This window comes from Bombina bombina, chromosome 1, assembly GCF_027579735.1.
Source record: "Bombina bombina isolate aBomBom1 chromosome 1, aBomBom1.pri, whole genome shotgun sequence".
Lineage (NCBI taxonomy): Eukaryota > Metazoa > Chordata > Amphibia > Anura > Bombinatoridae > Bombina > Bombina bombina.
In genome coordinates, this window is record NC_069499.1 from 1,115,621,704 (window position 1) to 1,115,642,787 (window position 21,084).

At 42.4% G+C, this 21,084-nt stretch overlaps 1 protein-coding gene across 1 annotated transcript in view; it reads right to left on the reverse strand.

Moving 5' to 3' along the window:
- Positions 1–21,084, reverse strand: part of PLXDC1 (plexin domain containing 1) — a 123,268-nt gene that overhangs the window by 43,471 nt on the left and 58,713 nt on the right. The window contains exons 6-7 of the mRNA XM_053697864.1: positions 18,348–18,466; positions 2,751–2,850 (exon numbers count right to left, since the gene is read on the reverse strand). Coding sequence (XP_053553839.1) covers positions 2,751–2,850; positions 18,348–18,466 — 219 coding nt within the window. The remainder of the gene's footprint in view (positions 1–2,750; positions 2,851–18,347; positions 18,467–21,084) is intronic.

A 21,084-nucleotide genomic window follows, 5' to 3' on the forward strand; every position in this document is an offset into this window, starting at 1 on the left:
ATTTAATAGGAATCAATGGGGGAGAGACGACTGAAAAAAACCTAACACCTGCAGAAAAGCAGCGTAAAGCTCCTAACGCAGCCCCATTGATACCTATGGGGAAATAAAATGTATGTCTACACTTAACACCCTAACATGAACCCCGAGTCTAAACACCCCTAATCTTACACTTATTAACCCCTAATCTGCCGCCCCCGACATCATCGACACCTGCATTATATTATTAAGCCCTAATCTGCCGCTCCGGACACCGCCGCCACCTACATTATACTTATGAACCCCTAATCTTCCGCCCCCAACATCGCTGACACCTACATTTTATTTATTAACCCCTAATCTGCCGCACCCTATGTCGCCGCAACCTACCTACATTTATTAACCCCTAATCTGCAACCCCCAACGTCGCCGCCACTATAATAAAGTTATTAACCCCTAAACCTAAGTCTAACCCTAAGTCTAACCCTAACCCTAACACCCCCTAACTTAAATATAATTTAAATAAATCTAAATTAAAATTACTGTTCCAATCAGCCAATAGAATGCCAGTTCAATCCTATTGGCTGATTTTTTCTACCTTAATTTCGATTGGCTGATAGAATTCTATCAGCCAATCGGAATTGAAGGGATGCCATCTTGGATGACGTCATTTAAAGGAACCTTCATTCAGTCGTCGGCCATCGGATGAAGAGGATGCTCCGCGTCGGATGTCTTGAAGATGGACCTGCTCCGCGCCGGATGGATGAAGATAGAAGATGCAGTCTGGATGAAGACTTCTGCCCGTCTGGAGGACCACTTCTGCCCGGTTGGATGAAGACTTCTGTCCGTCTGGAGGACCACTTCTGCCGGATTCGTTGAGGACTTCTGGCCAGTTGGGTGAAGACTTCTCAAGGTAGGGTGATCTTCAAGGGGTTAGTGTTAGGTTTTTTTAAGGGGGTATTGGGTGGGTTTTAAAATAGGGTTGGTTGTGTGGGTGGTGGGTTTTAATGTTGGGGGGGTATTTGTACTTTTTTTTAACAGGTAAAAGGGCTGATTACTTTGGGGAAATGCCCCGCAAAAGGCCCTTTCAAGGGCTATTTGTAATTTAGTGTAGGGTAGGGCTTTTTTTCTATTTTGGGGGGCTTTTTTATTTTGTTAGGGGGAATAGATTAGGTGTAATTAGTTTAAAAATCTTGTAATTTCTTTATTATTTTCTGTAATTTAGTGGGGTTTTTTTCGTACTTTAGATAATTTTATTTAATTGTAATTAATTGTATTTAATTTAGGTAATTAATTTAATTATAGTGTAGTGTTAGGTGTAATTGTAACTTAGGTTAGGTTTAATTTTACAGGTAAATTTGTCTTTATTTTAACGGGGTAGTTATTAAATAGTTAATAACTATTTAATAACTATTGTACCTAGTTAAAATAAATACAAAGTTGCCTGTAAAATAAAAATAAACCCTAAGCTTGCTACAATGTACTATTAGTTATATTGTAGCTATCTTATGGTTTATTTTATAGGTATTTAGTTTTAAATAGGAATTATTTAGTTAATTGTAGTAATTTTATTTAGATTTATTTAAATTATATTTAAGTTGGGGAAGTTAGGGTTAGGCTTAGGTTTAGGGGTTAATAACTTTATTATAGTGGCGGCGACGTTGGGGGCGGCAGATTAAGGGTTAATAAATGTAGGTAGGTGGCGGCAGATTATGGGTTAATTATATTTAACTAGTGTTTGCGATGTGGGAGTGCGGCGGTTTAGGGGTTAATATGTTTAATATAGTGGCGGTGATGTCCGGTTCAGCAGATTAGGGGTTAAAAAAAATATTTTAGTGTTTGCGATGTGGGGGGTCCTCGGTTTAGGGGTTAATAGGTAGTTTATGGGTGTTAGTGTACTTTTTAGCACTTTAGTTAAGAGTTTTATGCTACGGCGTTGTAGTGTAAATCTCTTAACTACTGACTTTTAAATGCGGTACCAGGCTTGACAGGAGAGGGTCTACCGCTCACTTTTGGTCAGACTCGTAATACCGGCGCTATACAAGTCCCATTGAAAATATAGGATACGCAATTGACGTAAGTGGATTTGCGGTATTTCCGCAGTGGGCGTTAAAAAGCAGCGTTGGGACCGGCCAACGCTGCTTTTTAAGGCTAACGCACAACTCGTAATCTAGGCCTCCATTTGTTAATTGCTGACATGATACAAGCCCAACTAATGCTCTGAGCAACTGCAGTATTTAAAATTCTGGTGCACTAAGAATATCTAGCTATGCTTCACATGCACGTGCAGAGAAAAATGCGAACACTAAAACAGTGATAACTTTTACTAGAAACATTTTTGCAAATACATGTATATTGCAAATATATTTCTATTCAGAGATGAAATTCAACTATGTGCATTTATAGTTTGACTGTAATGTCCCTTTAATGTTCTCAGCAGTTTAACATTTATATATTTCTAGTTTATATTTGTAAATAGTCTTAGTAAGCCGGAAATTCGAAGTATTAATTTATAAACACCTGCATTTCATTTTGTGATCTATTATATTCCAGTTGTCTTGCCTTCCTCTACTGAAATATGGTTAACTTTTGGACAAATAATGAGCTTTTATGAATCTACTGTCCGCCTTCCATGCTACTATTTTCTTATTCTTTATGGTATATGGACATGGAGAAGTAATGCAGCAAAAAGCGGTTTCACATGTGTGTGTGTAATATATATATATACACACACACACACACACAGCACAAGCCATACACATTTTCCAACTTACCTGGTACATCAGGCAAAGGGTTCAGCAACATGAAGGCATCTGAGAGGCCAGCTTTCACAGGGTGCTGTGCAGAACTTATGTTCTGGACAGGCAAAGGAATCTGCATTGAAAACATAGAGTAATACTGGGGGACTTCTTATGCAAGCATTTTAGAGAATATAAAAAGGCTTTAGGCAACATATTCTTATCTGCTATAAAATATGTTTCTGTGTCCTGTCCTTATTATCTATACCCAAAAGTCAGATTTCAAAAACACAAAGTACGGCTTTTTGGAACATGATCATTTTTATTGTAGGTAGAAAGTGTTTGCTTGCATATTTATGCATGAGGATTATGTTATCTCTTCAATAAAATCACTTAAAGGGCAATGGCAATTAATCACTGTGGACTAAGCAGCAAAAATAATAGAGCCTCTAATTTTTGGTGTAGAATAGATCCTGGCACGAGGGAGTGGGGGCAAAAGGTAGAGCCAGAAACTGAGGGGCAGGTGAGTAATGTATAAAAGATTTTATCCCCCCCTGATTTTATGGCGCCAGGAAAACATGACTGGCAAGGGAAGTAATTTATTTGGCTGCCATAAAGTACTGTCATTCATATAAAGCAGCCTTTACTGTGTGGGACTAAAGATTAGCAGAGAATGTATAAGATTGTTAGGAGTGGCATGCAGGTTGTTTCTGTGTGCATTCGACAGTACAGCTATTAAACAGGCATGTGTGGGGTGCAGGGGTCTTGCATAGTCTGTCTCTAACACAAATCAAAACCATTTCTCAGGATGAATGTGGGTTGTGCACAGAACATTTATTTTGAAACTAGACAATATGTATAAGTATAAAGCACGTCAAAGACCAAACAATTCTCTGAGAAATTCAGGAGTACTATCTGTCACGCGGCGCCGCTCTAGCTGTTGCTAGGGGCACGGCGTCTCCTTCCCTGCTGGTTGCCAGGGGCAGTGTCGGGTCCTGGTGCGTGCAGCGCTGACGTCCTCGCCGCACACTCCGGATGTTGGTCGGAGCTGAGTGGCGCGAATCTGTGCCTATTTAAATGTTCTAATAACGATCTGTCACTGCTCATGTATAGGTGATACTTTGTGTGCTCCTGGGTGTGACAGATCGTTCTTTCTATGTGCCTAAATATTGTTGCTGAACCTGCCTGTCTGACAACTCTACCTGTCTTAACCCTTACACTGCTGGATTGAATATTGTTGCTGAACCTGCCTGTCTGACTACTCTACCTGCCTTAACCCTTACACTGCTGGATTGATTATTGTTACTGAACCTGCCTGTCTGACTTCTCTACCTGCCTTTACCCTTAAACTGTTGGACTGCTTTACTGTTGCCAAACCCTGCTTGTCTGACCATTCTAGTGGTTTATCCTTGGACTGCTCTGCTGTTGTCGCTGGGGACTGTCCTGCCTGTGGTGAGTGCCGCCTTCCTCATCTTACTAACTTTCTCTGCTCTGGGATATTCCCTATCATTCCAGCTCGATGCCGGGATAACAAGACTACTGGCCGAGTTTGGTCTGATAGAGAAGTATCCCACGAGCGTTACATTATACTTGGGCCATGCAGCCAGATGAGGTTGCACGAGCTGTTTATCTTCAGGGACAGATGTTGGGAACCCATACCACACAGTTGTAGAATATGGATTCCAAGTTAGAGGCTATTACCGCTCAACTCTCCTTACTAGTTGCAGTGAGGGATGCCGCTCCTGTTGCTACACCACCAGCTCCTAGTACTGTGACTTCTTCCTCTGCTTCTGGAAGTATACCCCGGATACCCTTGCCTGACAAGTATGAAGGTACTACTGATTGCAGGGGCTTTCTAAACCAATGCAGGTTGCACTTCCGTAATGATTCTTACACCTTTCAGTCTTATCAGTCAAGGGTCACCTTTATCATTTCCTTGCTAAAGGACAAGGCCCTAGCCTGGGTCTCTCCCCTTTTGGAACAGAACACTACACTCCTGCATGATGCTGATAAGTTCATATCTGCTTTATCTTCTGTGTTTGGGACTTCTGGCTGTACCTCTGCTGTGGAATATTCTCCCCTGGATCTCCGCCAGGGCAATAAAACTGTGGCACAATTTGCCATCGAGTTCCACACCTTGGCACTTGAAACCACTTGGGATGGCAGTGCTCTCAAGGCAGCCTTTAGGAGGAGTCTCCATGAAGGCATCAAAGATGAACTCACTTTTCGTGATATTCCTTCTTCTTTGGATGCCGTTATAGCACTTTGTATCAATCTGGACTCTCGCTTTCAGGAAAGGCAAGCCGAGAGAGACAGGACAAGGAGGGTCCTTCCCTCCCGTCCTCCTATTCGCCCAGTTTCGGCAGCATCCACTACCCCTTCAGCTACTCCTCAGTAGAGGAACCCATGGATCTCTCCTCCTTCAAACCTTCAGAGTCTGAAAGTCAGAGAAGAAGGAGATTGAGATTATGTTTTTATAGTGGATCTAACATCCACCAACTAAAGGACTGTGATATTCGGCCGGGAAAAGCCAATGCTTAGGGGATAACACTGGGGTACCTCTAAGCATGATCTCAACTAAATCCCCTCACTCCTCTCGGATCCTGGTACCTGTTACCCTTACCTTCCTTAAGAATACTTTCTACACTCAAGCCTTCATTGATTCAGGGGCAGCTGGAAACTTCCTGGATCACCGTTTTATGATTCAAGCTGGTTTGCCTCTTCTGCAGAAAAGACTATGGGGATATTTATCAAGCCGTCAACCTAAAATACGCTGGAGCTCCGCAGCATAATTGTGGTGAACTTGATCCAACCTAGTTATCAAAGTGTACAGACTGGCAAAATTTGAAATCTGTGACGTAACATACGATCCGCCGGTCTCAATCCGACACAGATCGATGCTTAAGTCATTACAGACGTTCCGAATACACATTCGCCTCTATTTGTCAACTTTTCAAAGTTATCAAATTTCTAACAGGTACGCTCGCGGCTATTCTATTGTAGAAAACCAGCAACGTTTACACCTAACACCCTAACATATACTCCAAGTCTAAACACCCCTAATCTGCCGCCCCCGACATCACCGCCACCTACATAATGTTATTAACCCCTATTCCGCCGCTCCCGGACCCTCGCCGCCACTAAATAAATGTATTAACCCCTATTCCACTGCTCCCGGACCCCACCGCAACTAAATAAATGTATTAACCCCTAAACCCCTGGCCTCCCACATCACTACCACTTACTAAGCCTATTAACCCCTAAACCGCCAGCCCCACACATCGCCATAAACTAAATTAAGCTATTAAACCATTAATCTAACAACCCACTAACTTTACATTAAAATTACAACATCCCTATCTTATAATAAATTTAAACTTACCTGTAGAATTACATTAAACTATATTAAACTATTAATTAACCTACCCTAACTATTATACAAAAATTACATTAAACTACCAATTAAATTAACTATATTACATATTTAAAAACCTAACCCTTCTCAAAGTATTTAAATCTACAATTAAAAATTACTAAATTAAATTTGAGGCGTACTACTCTAAACTCTATGACCTCCCTAAACCCGTCCGCCCCATGGACACTAGAAGTGCTATAAATGACTATCTTCTAGACACCCCCTTACCGCAACTCACCGACGCACAGGCGTCAGAACTGGAGGAGCCCTTTTCAATTACGGAACTCTTGACTACCCTTAAACACCTACCCTCGGGTAAAAGCCCGGGTCCTGACGGGTTCACTGTCGCCTATTATAAAAAGTTTGCACCCAGCCTACTCCCACGTTTGTGTGCCTTATTTAATTTAGTTGACCAGGAACATCCTTTCCTCCCCCCTATGTTGGAAGCACATATTTTTGTGATCCCTAAACCCGGCAAGCCTACAGACAGGCCTTCTAACTTTCGCCCTATCTCGCTTCTAAACGTAGACATTAAGCTTTATGCAAAACTCATAGCCTCTAGACTTAACAAGGTTCTCCCACACCTAATTCATTTAAATCAAGTAGGCTTTGTTCCCAGTAGAGAAGCGCGAGATAACACCATTAAAATCCTAGACTTAATTGAATACACCCAGTCACAAAACATCCCTTCAATCTTTCTTGCCATCGACGCCGAAAAGGCCTTCGATAGGTTGGACTGGTTGTTTCTCGAATCCACATTAACCCGATTTGGCCTAGGGGAAAAGCTTATCGAGAAAATGTTTGCCCTCTACCGGATGCTGAAAGCATGCATCAAATTAAACGACTCTATGTCAGACGCATTCCCCATATTAAATGGAACGAGACAGGGCTGCCCTTTATCCCCCATTTTGTTTATCTTGGCCATGGAGGTCTTAGCCTCCAATGTCAGGAAGGAAGAAGGAGTCCGCGGAATCCATATAGCAGATACCCAATGCAAATCCACACTCTTTGCGGACGACATTTTATTTTCATTGACCTCCCCCTTACAATCCCTAGAGGCATTGATGCCGGTCATAGAAACATATAGCTCCCTCTCTAACTTTAAAATAAACATGCAGAAATCGGAGTTCCTAGGCGTTGGCATCACTGATCAGACCTCCCAGCAGATCACTAACCAATACCAATTCCGGTCAAAACATACCTCTATAAATTATTTAGGGATAAGCTTAACAAACTCGAGAGAGTCCTTACATCGCTTAAATCACCACCACCTCTTGGATTCTATTAGATCAGATATGGGGGCTTGGCGAAACAAAAATCCCTCATGTCTTGGGAGAATACAAGCCTTCAAAATGAGTATCTTGCCCCGTTTTTTATATATGTTTCAGATATTACCCATCCAACCTCCCCGCAGTATATACATTCCATACAATCCTTTATAAATGGTTTCATATGGGCACATAAACGTCCTAGAATAGCTAAAAACATAATTTACAGGAACAGGGATGAGGGGGGACTCGGGGTGCCTAATCTCTTGCTATATTTGCAGGCAGCACAGTTAACCAGAGTGGTTGACTGGTGTAAAAACAATCTGGATAAAGAATGGGTCAAGCTTGAGCATGACCTAACTAGTTCGAAAAGTCTAGGTTCTTTGTGCTGGACATATAGACAACACAGGACTCTGCCGCCACTCACCCCTTCGCTGGTGTCCGATAGACTTTCCTCATGGGACCATCTCACACGCTCTCAGAAAGGCATATCTACCATCCCCTCACCACTAACCCCTTTACTACACAATAATGACTTCCCCCCGTTAATACAGAAATGGCTAGACAAACCGTACACACTATCAGCAGGTTTACCCTTTCATTCAGTTATAGAAAAGGGAACCATCATACACATAACAGCCTTAGCAGACAAAAATATTGTCTTTTTTTGACAGATGGTTTGAGTATCTACAATTATCTCATTTCCTCTCTTGCCACAAAGACAAACCCAACTTGTTAAGAAGCTTAAACCCCTTTGAAACTCTCTGCCACTCTTCACAACTAGCGAAAGGCACCCTCTCCAAGATATATAAAATCCTCACTGCCCTACACTCTAAAAACCTACCGCCATACACTAAAGCATGGGAAATTGAACTAGGGTTTGAGGTCTCTCCTGAAACCTGGGGAATTATATTCCAACAAATGGGAAAGGCACCCTCTTCAATGGGCATCACAGAAACGAACTTAAAACTCCTAGAAAGATGGTATCTCTACCCTAGTAGGTTTGCCAAGATTTATCCTCACTCCAATCCACTGTGCTGGAGGGACTGTAAACAAGTAGGGACACTCCTCCATATATGGTGGGATTGCCCTATACTCCAACCCTTCTGGCAGGACATTCATAGAGAAATCCAAAAGGCCCTTTCCGTAGACATCCCTTTTAACCCTTTAACGCTATTATTCAATAAACCGCCTAAGATCAAATGTAAGTATAGACAGGTCTTATTATACATTATGCTAAGCGGTGCAAAGCAATTGGTCCCTAGACTATGGAAACAGCATAGTATACCAACTCAGAGTGAATGGTTACAAAACGTCACGCTCCTCCTGTCCCTAGAAAGATTTCACTATCAGAAAACAAATAGGATGGACTTCTACTGCGCCATGTCTTTATTCTGGGAAACATACATTTATACACACACTAGGACACCTCCCCAATTAAATAACTCCAATAACGGAGTATCCCTATCTGTTTAAATCACTTTAAATGGCGAGAAAAAAGTATGATCTAGCTGGAGTCTTGCCTTGGGCCTGCGTCTTGTTTGGTTCTATGGAACTTTAACCTTGTTACTTAATCATCATTTTGTTGATAGTAATTTTCACTCAAGTGTATTTATATTTGTAAGATCTTTTAGCTTAGAGATATGTTATGTAGCAAAGTTTATATGTTTGGTGGTTATTCCATCCACATGTTTTGGAAAAAAGAAAAACTTTACAAGCTACTTTGTTCTACTGAGATACTCTTATCGGGTATGCATTGCCATGATCCACAGAACTTTGAACAACAGACGGTATTGTTCCTGTCTTATGCTTTTCCTTTTCTTTTTATTCTTTTTACTGATCTAACTGTATAACGCCGGATGCACTCCATGGCAATTGTAAAACCTTTATTTTTATCAATAAAGCTTGTTGGAAAAAAAAAAAATTACTAAATTACAAAAAAATATACGCTAAGTTACAAAAAATAAAAAAACACAGTATGAAAAATAAAAAAGCCCCCCCCCAAATAAAAAAACCCTAGCCTACAATAAACTACCAATGGCCCATAAAAGGTCCTTTTGCGGGGCATTGCCGCAAAGAAATCAGCTCTTTTACCTGTAAAAAAAAAATACAAACACCCCCCAACAGTAAAACCCACCACCCACACAACCAACCCCCCAAATAAAAACCCTATCTAAAAAAGCCTAAGCTCCCCATTGCCCTGAAAAGGGCATTTGTATGGCCATTGCCCTTAAAAGGGCATTTAGCTCTTTTACTGCCCAGACCCTACTCTAAAAATAAAACCCACCCAAAAAAACCTTAAATAAAACCTAACACTAACCCCCGGCGATCCACTTACAGTTTTTGAAGTTCCGCTTGAAGGATCCATCCAGCCGGCAAGAAGTCTTCATCTGGGCGGCCTCTTCCATCTTCATCCAGCCGGCAAAGTCTTCATCCATGCGACCTCTTCTATCTTCATCCATCCGGCGAGGAGCGGGTCCGTACTGAAGACATCCGGCGCGGAGCGGGTCCAACCTGAAGACATCCGACGAGGAGCTCCTCTTCAATACGGTCTTCACCGTAAACTGGATCTTGAATGCAAATGACGTCATCCAAGATGGCGTCCCTTGCATTCCTATTGGCTGAAAGGTTCCAATCAGCCAATAGGATTAGATCTGCTAAAATCCTATTAGCTGTTCCAATCAGTCAATAGGATTTGAGCAGCTCTCATCCTATTGGCTGGGATGGATCCTTCAAGCGCAACTGTAAAAACTGTAAGTGGATCGCCGGGGGTTAGTGTTAGGTTTATTTAATAGTTTTTTTGGGTGGGTTTTATTTTTAGAGTAGGGTCTGGGCAGTAAAAGAGCTAAATGCCCTTTAAGGGTAATGCCCATACAAATGCCCTTTTCAGGGCAATGGGGAGCTTAGGTTTTTTAGATAGGGTTTTTATTTGGGGGGGTTGGTTGTGTGGGTGGTGGGTTTTACTGTTGGGGGTGTGTTTGTATTTTTTTTTACAGGTAAAAGAACTGATTTCTTTAGGGCAATGCCCCGCAAAAGGCCCTTTTAAGAGCCATTGGTAGTTTATTGTAGGCTAGGGTTTTTTTTATTTTGAGGGGACTTTTTTTATTTTGATAGGGTTATTAGATTAGGTGTAATTGTTTTTTATTTTTGATACTGTGGTTTTTTTATTTTTTGTAACTTAGTGTTTTTTAATTTTTGTAACTTAGCATTTATTTTTTTTGTAATTTAGTAATTTTTCATTGTAGATTTAAATAATTTGAATAGGGTTAGGTTTTTAAATATGTAATATAGCTAATTTAATTGGTAGTTTAATGTAATTTTTGTATAATAGTTAGGGTAGGTTAATTAATAGTTTAATGTATCTCTACAGGTAAGTTTAAATTTATTATAAGATAGGGATGTTGTAATTTTAATGTAAAGTTAGCGGGTTGTTAGGTTAAGGGCTTAATAGCTTAATTTAGTTTATGGCGATGTGGGGGGCTGGCGGTTTAGGGGTTAATAGGCTTAGTAAGTTGTAGTGATGTGGGAGGCCAGGGGTTTAGGGGTTAATACATTTATTTAGTTGCGGTGGGGTCCGGGAGCATAACTGCCCTGGATGGCACCCCCCTTGGTTCGGGCATGATCCATTTTGAGTCAGCACCCCTGACCCTGACTGTGGGAGTCCTCCACACTGAACAGCTGCAGTTTGAGGTCATTTAGTCCCCAGCATAGCCTGTCATCCTTGGTCTTCACTGGCTTCGGGTACACAATCCACAGTTCGACTGGGCTGAGGGACAACTGGCCTCCTGGGGTGCCTCCTTTTCCACTCCTGCCTTGCTAAAGTCATTCCTCTGCCCTGTATTCCCATAGCCAGTATACAGTATCTTTCAAACCTTCCTTCAGTATACACTGACTTTGCGGATGTGTTTGAGAAAAAAGCAGCCAACATGCTGCCACCCCACCGTCCTTTTGACTGCAAAATCGACCTCTTTCCCGGAGCCCCACTTCCTAAAAGGAAGAATTATCCACTCTACAAGGCTGAAACCAAATCCATGGAGGAGTACATCCAAGAGAACCTAGCTAAAGGTTTAATTCACCCTTCCTCCTCTCCTGCTGGGGCTGGCTTCTTTTTTTGTCAGTAAGAAGGATGGTGGGCTCAGACCCTGCATAGACTACAGGGCCTTGAACAAAATAACCATCAAGAATCGCTATCCCATACCATTGATCACCGAACTGTATGACTCACTCCAGGATGCTCGCTTTTTTTTACCAAATTGGACTTACGTGGGGCATACAATCTGATTTGCATCTTTCCAGGCCACGAATGGAAGACCGCCTTTAACACAAGATCCGGGTATTACGAATACCTTGTAATGCCCTTTGGGCTGTGTAACGCCCCTGCAGTCTTCCAGGCATTTGTCAACAATGTCTTCCGTGACCTCCTCAACTGCACTGTCATCGTTTATCTGGATGATATCCTTGTTTTCTCTTCCACTTTAGAGGAGCATCATAGGCACGTGAGACAGGTGCTTCTTCATCTCAGAGATAATTCTGTGGTAGCCAAGCGAGAAAAGTATGAGTTTGATCAAGTTCAGATCCAATTCCTTGGTTGTGTCATCTCGAAGGAGGGTTTTGCCATGGATCCTGCTAAACTCACTGCAGTACTAGAATGGCATCAAAATACCTCTTTAAAGGACTTGCAGAAGTTCTTGGGATTCTCCAATTATTACTGCAAGTTTATAAAGAACTTTTCTCAAACAGTCACTCATCTTACTGAATTGACGAAACGGAACAAAGACTGTAAATATTGGCCTCCTGAGGCCATAAATGCCTTCTTTTGTCTGAAAAAGGCTTTTTGTTCAGCTCCTGTGTTTCGCCATCCTGATCCTGACCTACAGTTCACTTTAGAGGTTGATGCCTCCGAGATAGGGGCTGGAACAGTTCTTACCCCTTTGACTTCCAAGTCACACCCTGTAGCCTTTTTCTCTAAACGTTTTACTCCTGCTGAGAGGAACTACGATGTGGGTATTGTGAACTCTTAGCTATTAAGATGGCCTTGACTGAATGGCGTCACTGGTTAGAGGACACCGCCAATCCTATTCAGATTCTCAACGACCACAAGAATCTGACTTACCTAGAGACTGCTCATCGACTCAATCCTTGACAGGCCAGGTGGGCCTTGTTCTTTTTCCGTTTTAACTTTGTGGTCTCTTATCTTCCTGGGACCAAGAACAAGAAGGCGGACACCCTTTCCCGTCAGTTCCCTCACTCAAGTGATTCCTCAGAAGCTCCTATTGAACACATCATACCCCCCTCCTGTGTGGTTGCTCAACTCAATACCACCCTTTCGCAAAGATTGCAACGTGCTCAGTCTAGTAAACCTCCTGGTGCCCCCATGACCTCCGATATCCTCTTTGTACCTCTGAACCTACGTATCCCTGTGCTCGCCTGGGCTCATGATAACAAACTCTCAGGACATCCTGGTTCGACTAGGACTTTCAAGCGTCTTTCCCAGCATATTTGGTGGCCTACTATAAAGACTGACGCTCAGGATTATGTGAAAGCCTTCACAATTTGTGCTGTCAACAAGACTCCCCGATCCTTGCCTCTTGGCTTGCTCCAACCATTGTCCATTCTCAAACAACCATGGACACACATAACAATGGACTTCATTGTGGATCTTCCTTCTTCTGACCCCCATACGGTTATCTAGGTTGTGGTGGACCGCTTTTCCAGACTGGCTCACTTCGCACCTCTAACCAAACTGCCTTCTGCTTAAAAAATGTCGTCCCTTTTTCTCTTGCATGTGGTACGACTTCATGGCATTTCTGTGAATATTGTTTCCGACAGAGGTCCACAGTTCATGTTTGCCTTCTGGAGAGCCTTTTGTAAGTTGATTGGAACCACTGTTTCCTTGTAGTATGGCTACCATCCTCAGACCAATGGACTAACTGAGAGAGCTAACCAGGATCTTGAAGCCTACCTTAGAGCCTTTGTCCATGCTCGCCATACCAACTGGTCTGAATTGCTACCCCTAGCTGATCTGGCAAGAAACACTCATTGGCACTCTTCTCTTTGATGTTCTCCGTTTCAAGCCGCAGCAGGGTATCAACCTCGTGTCCTTCCTCTTTCAGCTCAGTCCACTGGGGTCCCTGCCACAAAGCGACACATCACTGAACTAACCACTTATTGGCAATGTATTCACTCTCAGCTGCATTCAGCTGTCTCTAGAAGTTTGCTGATCGTCATAGGGCTTCTGTACGTGCCATTCCAGTGGGTGAATGTGTTTGGATCTCTACTCTACATATTCGTCTACGTCAACCCTGTCACAAATTGGGGCCTAGGTTTATCGGTCCTTACAAGGTCCTGAAAAGACTGTCTCCTGTTGCCTACAAAGTGGGCTTGCCAAAAACCCTACGCATACATCCAGTCTTCCACATCTCACTACTTAAACCTTATATCCAGAATAGATACACCCGGCTCTGAGCTCCTCCTCCTCCGCTCTTGGTTCATTGTGACCCCGAATATGAAGTAGCCAAGATATACAGGAGCAGACAACTGCAGTATCTGATACACTGGAAAGGTTACTCCGTGGCAGATCGTTCCTGGGTTCCTGCCCGTGATGTGCATGCTCCATCTCTGGTCTCCAGATTCCATGCTGCTCATCCTTTGAGGCCGACTCAAAGGATGTGCTAGGGGCACAGCATCTCCTTCCCTGCTCGTTGCCAGGGGCAGTGTCGGCTCCGGATGGGTGCGGCGCCGACGTTATCGCTGCACGCTCCGGATGCCGGTCGGAGCTCAGTGGAGCGAATCTGCGCCTATTTAAATGTTCTAATAACGATTTGTCACTGCCCAAGTATAGGTGATACTTTGTGTGCTCCTGGGTGTGACAGATCGTTCTTTCTATGTGCCTAAATATTGTTGCTGAACCTGCCTGCCTGACTAATCTACCTGCCTTAACCCTTACACTGCTGGATTGATTATTGTTGCTGAACCTGCCTGTCTGACAACTCTACCTGCCTTAACCCTTACACTGCTGGATTGATTATTGTTGCTGAACCTGCCTGTCTGACTACTCTCACGAGTCTTGATAAAGGCCAGGAGTACATGGCCGAAACGCGTTGACTGATTTGAGTAAGTCTAATACTGATATATTAACTGAACAGTTTGTATATATTATAGTATTGTTTGTTTTCTTTACAGGTTTTTTCACAGTATAACTTGTTTTATATTGCATCAACACTGAGCCACTGTTTCATTGCACAGAAATCACTACATCACATTGGACACTTTGGATTACTTTTGATATTACTTGCTACAACATTTTTTTGGAGGCCTTTCACTTTTTGCATTTTGTATTTTTTATTTTTTGAATATATATTTTTTTCAACACCAAGCGATCACAATTAAATCACATTTTTTGAAGCACTGGACATTTTTTGGACATTGGACACAGATTAAGACACTTTCTTTTGTCACAAAAAAATAAATAAAAAAAAATTCTATGATTGGATAAAGACCATCTATATACAGCCTTAAGAGTATATATCACAATCTGGACTGCACCAATGGTGCACCTTCTACAATAGGACACTAGGCTTATTAAGTCACCCCTTTATCATCCGTTCATTGAGTGTATCAGCGTAATTTTATTTTATTTTTATTTTTTCTCCATTTTTATCTTTATTTTTGTTATTGTAACATGGATCCATGATTTGTCATTATTGTATATGTCTTATGAGAAATTCACTGGTATTTTAAACAACTGTGTGGAATAAATTCTATAATTATAATTTTAACCATTATCATAACCACCGTTTTTAAACGCTATTTTTTCATCTGTGCACTCCCAGCCCAATTGGTGCTTCCTTCCCCCTCCTCAGCCTGTCTGGCGCTCACCTCCACTTTCTAACAATTTATCTTTACATTGGGTACACTAGGGTACCCGCTGAGGAGAGCTAGAGGTATCCCCTATCCCCATTCCCCTAATCTGTTTTTTGCGCAGGATATACATCCCATCTTCTGTCTGACTACTCTACCTGCCTTAACCCTTACACTGCTGGATTGATTATTGTTGCTGAACCTGCCTGCCTGACTTCTCTACATGCCTTTACCCTTAAACTGTTGGACTGCTTTACTGTTGCCAAACCCTGCCTGCCTGAACATTCTAGTGGTTTATCCTTGGACTGCTCTGCTATTGTCGCTGGGGACTGTCCTGCCTGTGGTGAGTGCCGCCTTCCTCATCTTACTAACTTTCTCTGCTTTGGGATATTCCCTATCATTCCAGCTCGACGCCGGGATAACAAAACTACAGGCCGAGTTTAGTCTGATAGAGGAGTATCCCACGAGCCTTACACTATTTAGGTGGTCAGATACCCAGGAGCAACATCCACAATGTTGTGCCTCACTTTTAATATATAGTGACTTGCATAGGTATCTACCCTCTTGTGGGTTTCTGCATTTTGTTGTGTTACAATCTGGCATTAATATGATTTTTTAGGGATTTCTAACAATTGTTTTACACAACATAACTAACAATGTGAAAATATTTGTATTTCATTTTTTATATCCCAATAAAATCCACTTATATTCTATGTTTTTAACACTTTAAAATATGGCATTCCAGCTAGTTTTGAAGCTTCTGTATCTTTTACTCTGTAACTGTGAGGTGATTAGCTATGTGTCCATTAAAAAAAGCTGGCACAAATAGTGAGACTGCACATTTTGGGCCAGATCACAAATAGCACACTAAATATGGTTTTTGCTCTTGTGCTAACTGCACTCAAAGTAAAAATGTATTGCAGCCAGGTTAGCTCCGATATTACAAGTTGAAAGTAAAAAGTTAGCGTGCAAGCGAAAGTTTGATGCGCACTAAATTCAAGGTCTTTGGATACCACAACCACGCTAACTTCTTCTCCCCCATAGACTTTTATGGGGTGCACGCTAATCCAGCACTGCGTTAGACCAACTGTGCTAAACCCAAAGTGAGTTAGGAATACTTTACATTACAATGTTCTTCACATAGAAGAAAATGTTCTTTTTATTTTAAAATATATATGATTTTTTTTGTAAAATATATATCTACTAGTCGTAAAGCCTGTGTACACAGGCCATTTTTTGCAGTACAGCGGTCCCACCCCTTCCTCTCTTTGCTCTCTCTCTCCCCCTCTCTTTGCTCTCTCTCCCCCTCTCTTTTTGCACTCTCTCTCCCCTCTATTTTGCTCTCTCCCCCCCTCTTTTGCTCTCTCTATCCCACCCTCTTTTGCTCTCTCCCCCCCTCTTTTGCTCTCTCTCCCAGTGACGTGCGGTGAGTTCAGAGGCTGGTGAGGCACTAGATATGATACGCTGGAGAAACACATATACCGCGGGCCGCAAGTACCCCCAACAGGGCAGGTTTTAATTATAGCTGAACCAGTGCATAGTTGAAATAATCAGCTGATGGGTGGGAACATGTTAGTAACCATGGTGTTACTGATCAGCTGATTATTTCACCTGTGCACTGGTTCAGCTATAATGATATATCAGTCTGATTCCGCCTATTACGGTCAGTCTGGCACTGAAATACCAGGCAGAAAGGCTGTCCGGATTAGCTCCATCATAGAGGCAGTTTTGAAAACCGCCTCTATTGGAGCATGGTATGGGCCCGGCGAGACACCACTGGGTGGTGCTAGCTCATAGTGAGCGAAGAACATAATCAAGCATCCATGTTGCCCAATCAATGGAGGGCCGCTGAACCGCTCACTGCCTCTTAATTGCGCAACATGGATGATGAATTACATGCGATAAATCAATATTGGGATCACATCTGGTGGCACCGGCAGAGGGAGGGGGTGTGTACCTAGGGGGCGTGGTCAAAAAAGTTAAGACAGAAAAACACTCAACTTTTTTTTTTAATTGCCCCCCTGCCTCCCATTACTGCATGTCTCTCCCCCCCTCTCTTGCTCCCCCCTCTTTTGCTCTCTGTCTCCCACCCTCTCTTTTGCTCTCTCTCTACCACCCTCTCTTTTGCTCTCTCTCCCACCGTCTTTTGCTCTCTCTCTCCCACCCTCTCTTTTTGCTCGCTCTCCCCCACCCTCTCTTTTGCTTTCCCCTCTCTATTGCTCTCTCCCCCCCTCTTTTGCTCTCTCCCCCCCTCTTTTGCTCTCTCTCCCCATCGTTCGCTCTCTCTCTCCCCCCTCTTTTGCCCTCTCTCTCCCCCTCTTTTGCCCTCTCTCTCCGCCCTCTTTGGCTTGCTCTCCCTCCCCCATTCTTTTATTCTCTCTCTCCCTCCCCCCCTCGTTTTCTCTCTCTCTCCCCCTTCTTTTGCTCTCTCTCTCCCCCCTCTTTTGCCCTCTCTCTCCCCCACTCTTTTGCTCTTTCTCCCTCCCCCATTCTTTTGCTCTCTCTCCCTCCCCCCTTTTGCGCTCTCTCTCCCCCCTCTTTTGTTTTCTCTCTCTCCATCTTATGCTCTCTCTTCCCCCTCTTTTGCCCTCTCCCCCCCTTTTGCTCTCTCTCCCTCCCCCCCTCTTTTGCTTTTTCTCTCTCCCTCCCCTCTCCTTTGCTCTCTCTCCCTCCCCCCTCTTTTGCTCTCTCTCCCTCTTTTGCTCTCTCTCTCCCCCCTCTTTTTCTCTCTCTCTCTCCCCCCTCTTTTGTTCTCACTCAAGCGCAAACTATAACTTTCAACTTGTAATACCTGTGCGGTTGTGATATCCATTGAAAATATAGGTTGTGCTTGAGTGAAGTTTGCCGCACTAACCCTTCTCTGGTTAATACGCTTTACAATGAACTTGTAATATCAAATTCATGCACTTATGGTAGTGTGTTCCAGCGATATTGGTTACTGAGCCCGCGCTCCACTTGTAATCTAGCCCTTTGTGCACAAGAGTATTATTATTTCCATTTATTTGTAGAGTGACAAAAGATTCTGCAGCGCTAAGTAGTGTTCAGTTTAGTTATTACACTCTCATTTGATTCTAATTCCTAGGCACCTACCTTATTGTACACAAACACAATGCGCCCATCCTGAAAGAGTGCAGTCTGAAAGGTGAAGGCACCAGCATCCTCTTTCTCATGGAGAGGAACATTATCCCACTGTACCACAAAAACTGTTCCTGTTTTATAATGCCGCAGTAGAAGCAAAAAATATTAATACAGCATCCAATTTTGAATAGAGCATTTAATTGTGGTAATACAAGTTCGGTTTGTTAAAAAGTAACTTTAGGTGATAGTAGAAGCACACACGTGTCTATAGCCATCTAGCAGTAGTGCTTGCAACAATGTTAATAACAATGTTATACATAGTTATAAACACTATTGCTACATATTGCTAAAGAAAAATTCAGAATCCTAAACTATCATCCTACCTAGGTTTACCCTTCAACAAAGAAATATAAGTACATTGGAAAGTTGTTTGAAAAGGCAATTACTGTCTAAATCATGAACATTTAATTTTGACTTTACTGCCCTTTTGCTGCCATGTATAGCTTATGTAAATATAATTTTATGTTGTAGACAACCATACGGCTCCTTTTTTTCTTACCGCTCCCTTTAAACAACGCTGGTATTACGAGTTTTCTGCAAGCCGGCGTTAGCCTCAGAAAAGAGAGCGTTGAGCAAAATTTAGCTCCACATCTCACATCAATACCAGCGTTGCTTACGGTAGTGGTAAGCTGGCAAAATGTTTCCCCATAGGAAACAATGGGGCTGAGCTGGCTGAAAAAAAACCTAACACCTGCAAAAAAGCAGCGTTCAGCTCCTAACGCAGCCCCATTGCTTCCTATGGGAAAATTAAATTTATGTCTGCACCTAACACCATAACATGAACCCCGAGTCTAAACACCCCTAATCTTACACTTATTAACCCCTAATCTGCCGCCCCCGCTATCGCTGACACCTACATTATATTATTAACCCCTAATCTGCCGCTCCGGACACCGCCGCCACCTACATTATACTTATGAACCCCTAATCTACTGCCCCCAACATCGCCGACACCTACATTATAGTTATTAACCCCTAATCTGCCCCCCCAACATCGCCACAACTATATTAAATTTATTAACCCCTAATCTGCCGCCGCCAACGTCACCACCACTTTAATAAATTTATTAACCACTAAACCTAAGTCTAACCCTAACCCTAACACCCCCCTAACTTAAATATAATTTAAATTAAACGAAATAAATTTAACATAATTAAATAAATTAATCCTATTTAAAACTAAATACTTACCGATAAAATAAACCCTAAGCTAGCTACAATATAACTAATAGTTACATTGTAGGTATTTTAGGATTTATATTTATTTTGCAGGCAACTTTGTATTTATTTTAACTAGGTACAATAGTTATTAAATAGTTATTAACTATTTAATAACTACCTAGCTAAAATAAGTACAAAATTACCTGTAAAATAAACCCTAACCTAAGATACAATTACACCTAACACTACACTATTATTAAACTAATTACCTAAACTACCTACAATTAATTACAATTAGAAATTAATAAACTAAATTACGGAAAAAAAACACCACTAAATTACAGGAAAAAAAAAAAGAATTACAAGAATTTTAAACTAATTACACCTAATCTAATCCCCTAATAAAATAAAAAAGCCCCCCAAAATAATAAAATTCCCTACCCTATACTAAATTACAAATAGCCCTTAAAAGGGCCTTTTGCGGAGCATTGCCCCAAAGTAATCAGCTCTTTCACCTGTAAAAAAAAAAGACAATACCCCCCCCAACATTAAAACCCACCACCCACACATCCAACCCTACTCTAAAACCCACCCAATCAATCCCCCCTTAAAAAAAGCTAAGACTACCCAATTGAAGATCACCCTACCTTGAGCCGTCTTCACCCAGCCGGGCACAAGTGGACCTCCAGAGGGGTAGAAATCTTCATCCGATCCGGGCAGAAGAGAACATCCAGACTGGCAGAACTCTTCATCCAGGCGGCATCTTCTATCTTCTTCCATCCGGAGTGGAGCGGGTCCATCTTGAAGACATCCGACGCGGAGCATCCTCTTCCTTCTTGATCCGACGACTGAATGAAGGTTCCTTTAAGTGAGGTCATCCAAGATGGCGTCCCTTCAATTCCGATTGGCTGATAGAATCCTATCAGCCAATCGGAATTAAGGTAGGAAAAATCCTATTGGCTGATGCAATCAGCCAATAGAATTGAAGTTCAATCCTATTGGCTGATCCAATCAGCCAATAGGATTGACCTCGCATTCTATTGGCTGATTGGAACAGCCAATAGAATGCAAGCTCAATCCTATTGGCTGATTGGATCAGCCAATAGGATTTTTCCTACCTTAATTCTGATTGGCTGATAGGATTCTATCAGCCAATCGGAATTGAAGGGGCGCCATCTTGGATGACGTCACTTAAAGGAACCTTCATTCAGTCGTCGGATCAAGAAGGAAGAGGATGCTCTGCGTCGGATGTCTTCAAGATGGACCCGCTCCACTCCGGATGGAAGAAGATAGAAGATGCCGCCTGGATGGAGAGTTCTGCCGGTCTGGATGTCCTCTTCTGCCCAAATCGGATGAAGACTTCTGCCCCTCTGGAAGTCCACTTGTGCCCGGCTGGGTGAAGATGGCTCAAGGTAGGGTGATCTTCAAGGGGGTAGTGTTAGGTTTTTTTAAGGGGGGATTGGGTGGGTTTTAGAGTAGGGTTGGGTGTGTGGGTGGTGGGTTTTAATGTTGGGGGGGTATTGTCTTT